The sequence below is a fragment of the Marmota flaviventris genome, chromosome 2 (genome assembly GCF_047511675.1).
Source record: "Marmota flaviventris isolate mMarFla1 chromosome 2, mMarFla1.hap1, whole genome shotgun sequence".
NCBI classification, from domain to species: domain Eukaryota; kingdom Metazoa; phylum Chordata; class Mammalia; order Rodentia; family Sciuridae; genus Marmota; species Marmota flaviventris.
The window spans coordinates 125,742,947-125,756,544 of NC_092499.1; the positions used below are offsets into that span (position 1 = coordinate 125,742,947).

The 13,598-nt window shown below is 34.5% G+C and overlaps 1 protein-coding gene across 1 annotated transcript in view; it reads right to left on the bottom strand.

The window, feature by feature from the left end:
- Gabrg3 (gamma-aminobutyric acid type A receptor subunit gamma3) overlaps positions 1 to 13,598 on the bottom strand; it is a 600,453-nt gene that overhangs the window by 543,202 nt on the left and 43,653 nt on the right. Inside the window, exon 3 of the mRNA XM_027926108.2 lies at positions 5,229 to 5,296. Within this exon, the coding sequence (XP_027781909.1) occupies positions 5,229 to 5,296 (68 nt within the window). The remainder of the gene's footprint in view (positions 1 to 5,228; positions 5,297 to 13,598) is intronic.

Here is a 13,598-nt window from a genome sequence, read left to right on the forward strand (position 1 = left end):
AAATGGTAAATATTGAAGGTCAGCATATCGCTACCCACCCTTGTTTGATTTTTACACAATGTACACGTGAATCTAAACTTGGTTAAAGTACACCATAACCATGTACAATTATTATATGTCAATCAAAAATAAAAAAAAGAAATAATGAGCAACAGTTTTGATGGAAGGTATCAAACCACAGATGCAAAAATTGCTATGACCCTTTTATGGAATAAATATGAAAAAAATCCTAAACAAAGTTGGCAGCATATTACAGTAGCCAGCACTTCTTTTGGACTTTCCTGAAACTAAATGCCTTCAAGAAAGTTCTACTAAGCAATAAATCATCCTCCAACAAGATCAACTTTTCTGAAATGGAGTTTATCTTCTACAGATCTTAATAAGGGCATAGCTGCCTGGTATCATTTCTTAAAGTTTCAAATAAAAGCAGAACAGAGCAGCATGATGTTGGAGGTCCTCACATTTTCCCCCATGACTCTTGTTGCTACATAATATCCCGTGAGTTTTATTTATCATATAATGAAATTCTGGTGAAGTTTAACTTGTTCCCATGACTTACACAGCCACCCCCCATTAATTTATGGGTAACTCACATTATAGTTACATCATGCTGACTCACTACCTGTCTTGGACTACCTCAGTCTGGAGAAGCCACATATGGTATAATTCCAAATATGTGATAGTCCGGAAAAAGTGAAACTATGAAGAATGTAAAAAGATTGGATCTCACCAAAGGTCATGGGGAAAGAGGGGTGAATTGGGAGAGCACAGATGATTTGGGGGGGACTATGAAAGTTTTGGGTATAATACTATAATGGTGAACACATATCAGGATCCTTCTGTCCAAATCCACAGGGTATACAGCATTGAGAGTGAACCCTAATGTAAAGGGTGCACACTGAGGATTCTCTGTACAGTCTATGCAAATTTTCTGCAATCCTAAAGCTTCACTAAAAAAATAAAATCTACTAATTAAAGCTTTTTTAAAGGAAAAGCAATCCTAACACTAGATTCATGCTGAGTCCTTTTCATCTCAAAGGTCTTGGTTAAAGCAGCAGCTATACTGGTGCATACATAGAGTTGCATTATCACCAGCCTAACCAGAGAACAAGCCTGAGTTACCACCAAGTGGGTCATAATGAAATCCTTGTTCTGGAATTTCAATGAGCTTCAGTTAACTCAACACAGATAAGAATAAATTCCCCACTATGATCTATAGAAGACTAACTTAGATGAGACCAACAGCATAGAGCAGGTATGAGAGCACTAGTTTTCTTCCTTCTTTTCCTAAAAGGCTACTTTAAGTGGATATTCTCAAAAATAAACCCACAAGCTCCCCTGCATGCCGCTTTAAAAAAAGAAAAACTGCATGGTCCTGAAACAGTTCGTGCACAATTCTGATGAGAAACTGTACACATTTAGAAATGTTGTCATGACAAAAACAGAAGCTGCTACGAAAGCACTGTGCAAAAGAATATTCTCCTGGTCCCATCTGAACGAATTCTAATCTCCTTGATAACCAGCAACAATGTTGATAACTGCAGAATAAACAAGACAATCAGAGTCTACCTATTCAACAATATTGAAATGAACCTTCATTTTCATTTAGCAGGAGGAAGGTCTGAAATTAAATCTTCAATCTTAATAATGTCAACAAAAAGCCAAATAGGGAAAAGGCAAAGAGGAAGAAATAGTCCTTGTCTTCCCTAAGTTACTGATTGCTAAGTGGCTGTTTGAGGGGAAAAATCATCATGCTATCAGGCTTTCACTTTATGGTAATATGCCAATACAAATTTACATCCTGAAACCCTGCACACATCTCTAAATGGTGCTTTTTCCTGTAAATATTCTTTGATTGTTTTAAGTCTCTCACATTTTTCTGATTTTTTTTTCAATTGATGATTTTGTCCTCAATACCCATTTACATAGTCAGTTCTCTACTTTTAAATTTTTATTGTTGGAAGGCCCAAATTTTGCTTTTAAGCATTTTATATTCTTTTACAATAGTATAATGTGGCTTCACAGATACAATGGGTTTATGTGATGTGTTCCCCAAGGAAATAAGCAGTTCTGTAACATTTTGACTTCCCAGCAAAGTGTTCCAAATGCAAAGGTAAGAAATTCTCATCCTTCAAGAGGCAGTATGGAGGCCCTCACCTCAAAAGGCCTTGAACACCTCCCGAAGGTCAGCAAGATATTTCCTCCTCTGGGGAGCTCAGCATTGAGCTTTATACCTGGCACCTAATGCATTTGTGCACTTGCTTGCCCCAGGGTAGAAATTCCTTCATCTTATTTTACCTGCATCCAACACAGTGCCCTAACACAGTAGCAACTGTTTAGTGAATGAACAAAGAGAGATACATAGAGATTCACCCACAGAGAACATAGAAATTATATGTAGTAACGTGTGTGCGTGTGTTTTAAACAAACCCTTGCCTACCCCATGCTTTGCTGAGCTGAGGTATGTCAGTAGTATATTATCTCTTCCTCATGAAATTAGATGCAGGTTGGAAGGACAGCAGAATAAAATAGACATTATTATTGCTGTGGGTATATACGTGACTGCATGACCAATGTAATTCTGCAACCTGTACACTCAGAAAAATGAGAAAGTATATCCCATCTGATTCAAATGTATGATATGTCAAGATCATTGTACTGTCATGTGTAACTAATTAAAACAAATTAAAAAAAGAAATTAGATGCAGAAATGGCCTAGATTACCTCAGCTCTGCCAAGAATGTACCGTAAACATGCCACTATTTCCAAAGTAAAACATTTGCTATTGATCAGCTTCTCTACTGTTGCCTGGAGAGCTGCTTTGGTTTCACGAAATAAAAGCAGCAACATTCATTGGTCCATCCTTTCACTACAGTAGAGTCACATTCTTGAAAGAAAAACATGGACTAAATGAAATTTCAAGACATTCAGGGCATATTTATTATTGTTGTTGTTGTTTAAATAAGGGGGTTAACTGAAAAAAAGCTTTATGTTCCTATCCCTGTTCCAAAAAAACCCTAACATTAGTAACTTGCTATATCTGTATCAGGATGTATATGTTGCTTAAGCCCAAGGATTTTTTTTTTTTTTTTGAGAAGGAGGCCTTAAAATGCCTCAGGCCATTTTGATTAGGAGGTTCCTTATCTTTAGATGAAAGGGCCAGAGTTTAAGATTTTAAATCCTTAATGTCAAATGTGTGTCCTTACATGGTTGTTTTTTTTCTTTAAAAGGGCGAAAGGAGGTTTGACCAGAGATTTTGCAGGATTGAATTAAAAGCTAATCTCATGAAGTATGATCTGCACATATCTAAGGTAGAAGTGGGTTTTGCACTTTTCCAAACACTGTGATCTGTTTTGGACAAACCTTTGGGCAAAGTCAAATCTTTGCCATGGCTTCAAGGCCTCAGCCTGAGAAGAAAGGGTGATACCCCATGCACCCACCCCCTGGGCATTCCTTGGGACATAAATCTCTCCCCAGTCCTGTCACACACTGTTACACTGTTTTGTAACTAGAGACCTTTCCATACTGTCCTACCCAGCAAACTTTGCCCTGTCAGTCAAGTTTCAGATTGAGATGACCTCAATGAAGAAGTGTGTTCTGTTCTTCCAATTTTCCTGTGGAAGGTGCCTAACTTTAGCAGAGTTCTTATCATATGAGGGTGATATCACACACTTTGCATCCTCTTCTGACACCGTGATTTCCCAATGATTTCAACAACAAAGCTTAATACTGAGCACAGAGTAGATTTCAAAGCTATAAGAAATCCCTACATATACAAATGTGAGAACACTTTGTTAAAATAATTCGGTAACTATACATCTACAGAGGTACCTTTGTTTTCAGTGTTAGGCACAAATTACTGTTACATATAAAGCTGCTAAATAAAATGCTGTGTAACAAACATAAGCAAATAAAACTCCAGAATAATAAATAAATACATTAAGAAATGATTACTCTCACGCAGTCGACTAAGTAATTACTTATCAGGAAAGGGACTATGAGATTTGTAGCTTGATTTTATTACAAAAGCCATCTGTAGTCGATGGGCTGCATAAAGTAATTCTCTTTTATTCATTTTACCTTTATGTTCCAGTTTATTAATAGAGGTTATAGAGATTTTTTATTAATTGGGTGATTGAACCCAGAGCTTCAAACATGCAAATACATGCTATACCACTGAACTACACACACCCAGCCCCAAGAATGGTTTTTTGAAGGATTTACCCATATGTATAATTTTACCCCTCAATGGAACCTTCATATCACCAAAAATAAGAACACTTTTAAAATCTGGCAGTGCAATCTTGCTACTAATTGTGGAGGGTTTATTTCCATCCACAGAATACTGCAATGAAAAGAAGATATGTGACTTAGCATTTTGGTTATTCCCTACTTTCAGTCTCACATGTCCCCCTTTCAGGACAAAATGTGTAGGAATGAGCACAGGAAAGGCCCCCAGCATGGGGCCATCTATGACATGGCTTGGGGCTACAAATGCAAGCCTGCTCCAGGAAACCTTCATATTCCCACAGGTGGAACACACGGTATGCAGCCTGAAAGAGGAGGCTTGTATCTTATTTTCCAGCATATCAGCACTCGCTGAGCAGCTAAGCACCTTTTCATGGGGAAAGACTTCTTTCACAGTAAATAATCCTTAGCTCAATTTGCTTATAAGTCTGTAGAAACACCCTTCTCAAGGAAAGCATATACTTGATCCCATACTTTCTCCTGAAATAAATAAACAATGACAGCTGATGGACCCTCAGACATTTCCCTGAAGACAAGAGTATAAGCTGGGTAATCACCAAAACCTTCCTGAGAAACACTTAAAGGCAGATCTCTTGGATTTTGTTAAAACAAGAAACCAAAAGTAACAAGCTGACATTTATATTCACTCCTAATATTAAATAGCTCAATTAAATCAATGATCACACAATTGCAAGTAATCCCATCTGAAAATCTATGTGCTGTAAATACCTGAACAGAGAAGAGAGCAGTAGGAACATTTCTTAATCATCAGAGCAATGTCTCACTGCTTACGTCATAAATTCTACCTCTTGATTTTTTTAATCATCTTCAATATTTAAACTACCAACAAATGCTATAGATTTAAGAAGTGAATTTTGAGTTTTAAATCTACATGGTAAATCTCAAGCAGAAATCCACAATGATAATGTAAACCAAAAAGGGTGCTACAGCCATCAGATCAGAAAATAAAATCTTCTTACCATGTTTATTGATGACACAGGACCAATGCTGTTAACATAAATGTCAACATCAATTACGGTCGGTTTTACTGTGGAGAAAAACACACATATGTTAATACTTTATGCTAGAAAGAAGAAGAGAGCACAATTCAATGCCCCAATGACTCATTCACTACTTACATCTCAAGGCTTGTTGGAAACATATGGGTGAATTTTTCTTTGGGATCTGTCTTGCATTTGCAATGCAAACCCTGCCTGTCTTACTTTTTAAAATTTTCAAGGAGAAAATCCTACTTGTATTTATTAAGTTCTAGGAAAATAAGCAAGTTGCTAGTGATGAATGACTACAGATATTCGATAGCAGTAGTTAATTTTATAGCAAATATATGAGACAAAATACAAGACATTATATAAGTAATTTAATGTTAAAGCTTTGCTATAATACTAAATACACAAGATAAGCACTATCAGGAATGTACCAGTATTCAGGTTAGTTATCTATCACATGGCTGTCTAGCAAATTCCAAAGCAAAGTAACTCAAGACAAAGTTCTAGTAAGTTCATTGCCAAAGAAAAATAAAAAACATTGTTTATTGATATTATTATGTCTTAGAGTTAAATTCTATAACTTAAAAATGAAGAAAATGTCAGTAAGTCAAAGAATTTCTCTTCCAAATCTTCTGTGCATTAATTTATGAGCACATAAATGTTATATGATCAGAAGATGTGATAGCTAATGTCCCACATCAGGGATAAATCAGTTTGTTTGTCTAACGAAAAAACAAAACAACAATAACAAAAATAGTTTCTCCTTTCATGTCAGAAATCAAAGTGAGTGAGTCCAGTAATGAGACTGCCAAATCAGCAGACTTCTAAATCAGGGAGCTTAAATCCTCTGAAAGGTAGGACATTCCCTTTCTCACCATTTAGTGACTGGCAAAGGAAAGGACAGAGGCAATTTCAGAATATTTCTGTCCAGAAGGAATATGAACAAGACTTAGGAAAATTTCTACATCGAGTTTCTATGGAAACAAGAGTAGTTGTATCTGCAATTATTTCAATGAGCCTTCTTCAATTTTGCTAAATATCTGATCATTCACAAATCGAATCTGCTCTCCACTTTTCAGACTATGAGTAGCACCTCTGAGCTCTCTGTCTCTTGGAAAATTGTGTATCCAGTATAACTTGGGCAACAATTTTCATATTACACAAAATGGAACAATGATTCTGAATTTGAACCAACTCCTCAAACATCTGTCAGCACAATGAAGTCATATTAGCTCCCAAAAGCTACTAGCATTTTTGGAAAGAACAACCCAACAAATGCTATGCACTACGTTGCTAGTGCCTGAATTTCATCAAAGCAGTATTCTACATTTTAGATTAAGCTTTACTAACAACTATGAGAATTAAGTATCATCTTTTTTCAACCTCACTAGATTCGATAAGTGTTCTGTCTACAAACATTGCATAAACTTTATACCATACAGAAGGCTGTGAAGTCAGTCACTTGGGTACTTAAATTTTTCAAGAGACATTTCTGGCAATTCTGCAATATTTACTAGTCTTTAGGTTTTCAGAGCTTTTTAATCTCATCACATTAATAGGACCTATAGATATAAAGCCTTAACAACTTAAAGTAGGAAACAACAAATATATTAAGTACAATAAAGGTTTTAAGAGATAGAAATGTGGAGTAAACACACATGCACAAAACCTGAGGGAAGTTAATTGTTTTGGTACATTATCTCTTAAGCAGAATCATGCTAGCATGAATGAACCATTTACGAAAGTTGCTCTAACAACAGTACTCAGGAAAGAGACTGGCGGTTTAGGCTTTATCTCAAAGACTCAAAATTCACCTCTGACAAATTACCTTTGACAAGGGTGCATGGTCATCCAATGGGGAAATTAATCTTTTCAGCAAATGAGGTTGGGAAAACTAGATATCCATAAGCTAAAGAATAAAGTTGCATCCTTACCTATGCCACATACAAAAATAAACTCAAAATGGATTTAAGACCCAGATGTAGACCCAAAACTACAAAAGTGTCAGAAGAAAACACAGGGGAAAAACTTTGTGACATTAGCCTTGGCAATAATTTCTTGCATTTAATACCAGCTCTAGCAACAAAAGAAAAAAATTGGATGAATTTGACTCCATCAAAATTAAATCTTTTGTGCATAAAAGGCACAGCAGAGTAAAAAGGCCACCCAGAGAATGTTTAAAATATTTGCAAATCATATATTTGACAAGGGTTGCAATTCAGTTCAGAAAGAACTTTTACAATTCAATATTAAATGTGCAAGGAATTTAAATAGACATCTCCAACAAGGAGATAAATAAATAACCAATAATCACATAAAAGAATGATGAACAACTTTAGTCACTAAAGAATATAAACAGAAAACAGGAGATACCATTTTTATGCTTTATGAAGGTTACTATTAAAAATAAAACAAAAAATCAGAAAATAACATGTGTTGGCAAGGATGTAGAGAAAATTGGAATTCTTGTGCACTGGTACTAAAAAGCAAGATAACACAGTCATGGTGGAAAACAATATTGTGGTTCCTCAAAATTAAACAGAATTACCACGTGACCTTGTAATCACACTTCTGGGTATTTATATAAAGGAATTAAAAGCAGGGATTCAAAACAGACATTGGTACACCTATGCTAACATCAGTATGATTCACAGTAGCCAAAGGTTAAAAGCAATTCAAGTGTCCATCAACAGATGAATAGATAAACAAAATGTGGAATAAAATAGAATGTTGTTTAATCTTTAAAAGGAATTAAATGTTGGCACATGCTACGACAGGGATAAGCATTGTGGACTTGATTTTGAGTAAATAATGCTAATTACAAAAGGACAAATACTGCCTGAGTCCATTTATATGAGTTATCTGGAGTAGTCAAATTCACAGACAGAAAGTAGAATGGTAGTTGGCAGAGACAGTAGAGAGGGGGATGGATACAGATTTTGAGATGGGTACAGAGTTTTAATTTTTCAAGATAAAAAGAGCTCTGGATGTGGATGGTGGTGATGGCTGCACAACACTGTGAGTGTGGTTAACATCACTGAACTGTGCACTTAAATATGGTTAAAATGTGGCTCAATTGTAGAGTATTTGCCTTGCATTCAAATACTGCCCTGAGTTCAAGCCCCGGTAACACACACACACAGAAACACACACATACACACACACACACACAAATGGTTAAGAAGGTAAATTTTATGTTTTGTTTATTTTACCACAACAACAATTTTCAAATGCTAAATCCTAGAGTAGGAAGAAGGATAAAGAATTGCACAGAGGTAGAAAATCTAAGAATGGCAATGAGAAAGAGCAATTCTCCCAGAGGAAAGAAAGAGTGGACTATCTTCAGTGTTCTGACTTTTGTGGGGCTGTCCAAGGGATTGGTTTCTGTGTTGTTTGAGTATACATGCTAAAAGAAACAAGCTAACAGGTTGGTGAACTCTGAGAACAAAGTCAAGGATGGCTTGGTTTCAACACCAGAGTCTGTAGAACTATTGACAGATATTAAGGAGAGCTCCAGTACATCAGTTTGTTATAACACCAAAGAAGCTGCAGTACTGCAGAGATATATTAGCAAAAGCTTCTGAGTAGGAATCAAAACACTTCTTCAATTACTTTAAATGAGAAAGTTCAGAGAGGACACATCTAAAACAAAGGCTTGAGAGGTCTCCAGAACCTCTGGCCACTCTCATTGATGAAAGACCTTTCTGTACAAAACTAGACCATAAAAAAAACTAAGAAAGGTGGCTGATTTTTCAAATACCAAAGTCCCACAAAAGATAACAAGGCAAATACAAATAAAGGAAAATATGATACAGTCAAAAGGATAAATTAAATCTCCAAATCTGACCCTAAAAGGGATCTATGAATTACCAGACAAAAAATCAAAAATACTGTCACAAGGATGACCAATTATATTTTGAAAAGCACAAAACTAAATGAAATCAGTGAAATAATGCATGAACAAAATTAAAATATCATTAAAAAGCTGAGAAGAGAGAGCAAACAACAACTACAGCTATAGAATACAAAATTAATTAATTGAAAAATTCATTAGTGGGATTCAACAGCAGACAACCAAGCAGAAGAAATCTGCAACTTCAAAAATAGTACTTTGAAATTATCAAGAAATAAGAATAAAAATAAAAAGATAATAAAGAAAAAGGGCCAGAGGCAGAATCACACACCTGTAATCCCAGCAGTCCGCAGGCTGAGGCAGGAGGATAACGAGCTCAAAGCTAGCCTCAGCAATGGCAAGGCACTAAGCAACTCAGTGAGATTCTGTTTCTAAACAAAATACAAAATAGGGCTAAGGATGTGGCTCAGGGGTTAGTGCTCCTGAGTTCAATCCCTGGTAACCCCCCTCCAAAAAAAAATAGAAAGAAAAGAAAAAAAAGATAAAAAGATAAATGAACAGAGCCTACAGACTTATGTACACCACTTTGGGAGTTCCAGAAGAGGAAGAAAACTAAAAAGGTACATAGAGAACTCTTTAAAGAAAATATGTCTAAAAACTTTTGAAGTCTGAGGACAAAAACTGACATATCAATCAAGGAGATAGAAGAACTTTCAATAAAAATCAATCTAAAGAGACCTACATAGAAATACACAATAAGCAAACTGTCAAAAGCCATAGACAAACAGAATCTTGAATAAAGAGACTTGCCATGTACAAGGATTAATTGTCATTAGACTTCTAAGTAGTCAAAAGAACAAATTAAATCTCGAAATCTGACCCTAAAGGGGATCTATGAATTACCAGACAAAAAAATCAAAAATACTATCACAAGGATGACCAATTATATTTTTAAGAGCACACAACTAAATGAAATCAGGAAAATGATGCATGAACAAAATAAAAATTACAAATGGAACATTCTCCAACTTTGCAGGCTAGAAGAAAGAAAAAAATAATGTCAATCAAGAATACTATATTCAATAAAAATTGTCCTTCAAAAATTAGGGGAAAAGTAAAATATTCCAAGATAAACAAATGCTAATGAAGTTATCACCACTAGATGTGCCTATAAATAATGCTGAAGGGAATCCTTCAAGTCAAAGCCAAAGGATGAAAAAAGCAATATGAAAATTAAGACTTGCTTGTAAAGGTTAATATAGAAAAAATACAGAATCCTGTAATTTTGTAACATATGTGCACAAATCACCTTTAAATCTAGTATAGAATTTAAATACAAAAGCATAAAAATAATAACAAACAGATATTAGTTAACATAATGTACAAAGAGATAATTGTATCATCAATACTATAATGTGTAGGGAATAATTTTAAAGGAGTAGAGTTTTTATATGAAATTGAAGTTGTTATCAGTTTAAAATATATTATTATAATTTTAAGATATTTTATTTAAGTACAATGATAACCACAAAGAAATAAAAATGAGAAGAGAATCACAATATATTACTCAAAAAATCAGTGAAATAAAACAATAGGGCAGCAAGAAAGGAAAGGAGAAAAAGCTATAAACATGTAAAGAGAGGAGTAAACAAAATAACAATAGAAATTCCTCCCTTGTTAGAAGTTACTTTAAATTGAACTGGATTAAAATCCTAATGTAAAGTCATAGATTGGCTGAATGCAGGAAAATGAAAAATCCAACTAATTATGATCTACAGTAGACTCACACCTTAGATACACACATAAGGTCATTAAACATTAAATAATGTTTAAAAGATCCATGCAAATGGGCATCGGAACCTAACAAGAGCAGGAATAACTATACTTCTATCAGACAAAAAAGACTTGAAGACAAAACTGTCATTAAAAAAAAAAACAAAGAAATTATACAATGGTAATGCATATAATTCATCAGGAAAACATAATAAGAATAAATACAAATGCACCTGTATTAGACAGTTTACATATATATGAAGCAACATCATCTGAACTGAAGGGAGCAATAGGAAGTAACACAATAAATGTAGGACAGTCAAAACACCACTGTCACATGTTAAAAGAACAACTAAAAAAAAGATAGACAAGGTAAAAGAGAACTCAAACACTAGAGACCAACTGGACTGAACAACCATACACAAAACATTTTGCTTGACAAGAACAGAATATGCATACTCTCAATTACAAATGAAACATTCTCCAAGATAGACTACATAGTAAGCCTCAAAACAAGCCTTAACAAATAAAGAAGCAAAATAATGCAAAGTACCTCCTCCAAAAACAAAGGAATGAAACTGGAAATCAATAGCAGAAACAAGAAAATCGATAAATACATGAAAATTAAACAACTCCCTCTTAAACAACTAATGGCTCAAGAGAAATGACAATGAAATTTAGAAAATAGCTCATGACAATGAAAAAGAAAGAGCGACATACCAAAACTAATGGAATATTGTGAAATCAGTAATCTCCTTTAGGATATTATAGCAGTAAATGCTTACATTAAAAAAAAAAAAAAGAGCAAAGACCTCAAATCAACAACTTAACTTTATATCTCAAGGATCTAGACACAGAAAAAACAAAACAAGAAAATTTAACTAAAAGAAGGATATAGTAAAGATAAGACAGAGATCAATGAAATAGACAATTAAAAAAATAGAAAGGATCCAAGATGGCGGAGTAGAGGAGATACCATTTCTGGCTGCTCTGTGCATGAATCCGAGAAAGCAGTCAGGCAGCTTTTTTCTTTCTCTCACTTTCTTTCTTTCCTTTTTATTTTTATTTCTCCCTCTTTCCCTCTTTCAACCTCTTAATTTTTACTATTTTTACTTCTTGTAATTTTCTAAATACATATATGTGTTTGTTTTTATGCATTCTCCTGTCCTCCCACGTACTTGTCTACCCTAAATTACCTCCTGTCTATTCCCTGCTACTAACCCTCTTCATTAAACTTCTCCTCCAAATTTCCTAAGTTGTATTAGCTCCATCCCCTCACATCTTTCCCCTTAACATAACATATATGCCCGATCCCCAGTTCTCTGTCCACCACCAGAAACTGTACACCTTTTATGAGACTACTGATTATATTTTAAATAATAATTGAATCCAACTTTTCTATTAAGACTAACTATAAATGTCTTAATAACATAATTTGCTCATACGTGATGTATTGTTGATATTGGGAACCGTCAACATTGTCCTTCCCCACAAAGGAAGGATCTTGGAACTATATAAGAGCACTACAAATCTATAGGGTAAAAACAATAACACACCAGTCCCACAGAGCTGGAAAGAAATGCGAGCAACATGAAAAGACAAGGGAAGAAAGTACCACAAACAATTCAAGACAACACATCATTAGAAGAATTAACAGCTACAGCAGAAAAAATAACAGATAAAGATTTCAGGATATACATGAATCAGATGTTTTAGAATCTCAAAGAAGAATTGAGACATAAATACACTTTGACAATGAGCTACATAAACAAATCCAATAAGCAAAATATCACCTTTACAGAGAGATAGAGGTTATATAAAAAAAAAGAAATCCTTGAAATGAAAGAAATAATAAACCAAATTAAAAATTCAAATGACAGTATCACCAGCAGAGTAGACCACTTACACTTAGAAGACAGGACATCAGACAACAATGACAAAGTATAACATCTTGAAAAAAATGTAGACACCACAGCGAAAATGATAAGAAACCAGGAGCAGAACATCCAAGAATTATGGGATAGCATAAAAAGACCAAATTTAAGAGTTATTGGGATAGAAGAAGGCATACAGGTCAAAACCAAAGGAATGAGCAATCAGTTCAATGAACTAATATCAGAAAACTTTCCAGACATGAAGAATGAAACGGAAATCCAAATCCAAGAAGCCTACAGTACACCAAATGTGGAAAATCACAACAGATCCACAACAAGACACATTATAATGAAAATGCCCAACATACAGAATAAGGAAAAAATTTTAAAAGCCACAAGAGAAAGGAATCCGATTACATATAGGGGTTAACCAATTAGGATAATGGCAGATTTTTCAACATAGACCCTGAAAGCTAGACGATCCTGGGACAACATATTTCAAACTCTGAAAGATAATGGGTGCCAACCAAGAATCTTGTATCTTACAAAACTAAACTTCATATTTGAAGATGAAATAAAAACCTTCCACGATAAACAAAAGTTAAAAGAATTTACAGCTAGAAAACCTGCACTAAAAATCATCCTTGGCAAAATATTTCATGAGGAGGAAATGAAAAACAATGATAAAAACCAGCAGAGGGAGGTAGTACACTAAAAGAAAAACTAATCAAAGAGGAAAACCAAGTGAAGTTAAATAACAAAAATAAACAAATATGGCTGCAAACACAAACCATGTCTCAATAGTAACCCTAAATTTTAATGGCTTAAACTCACCAATCAAAA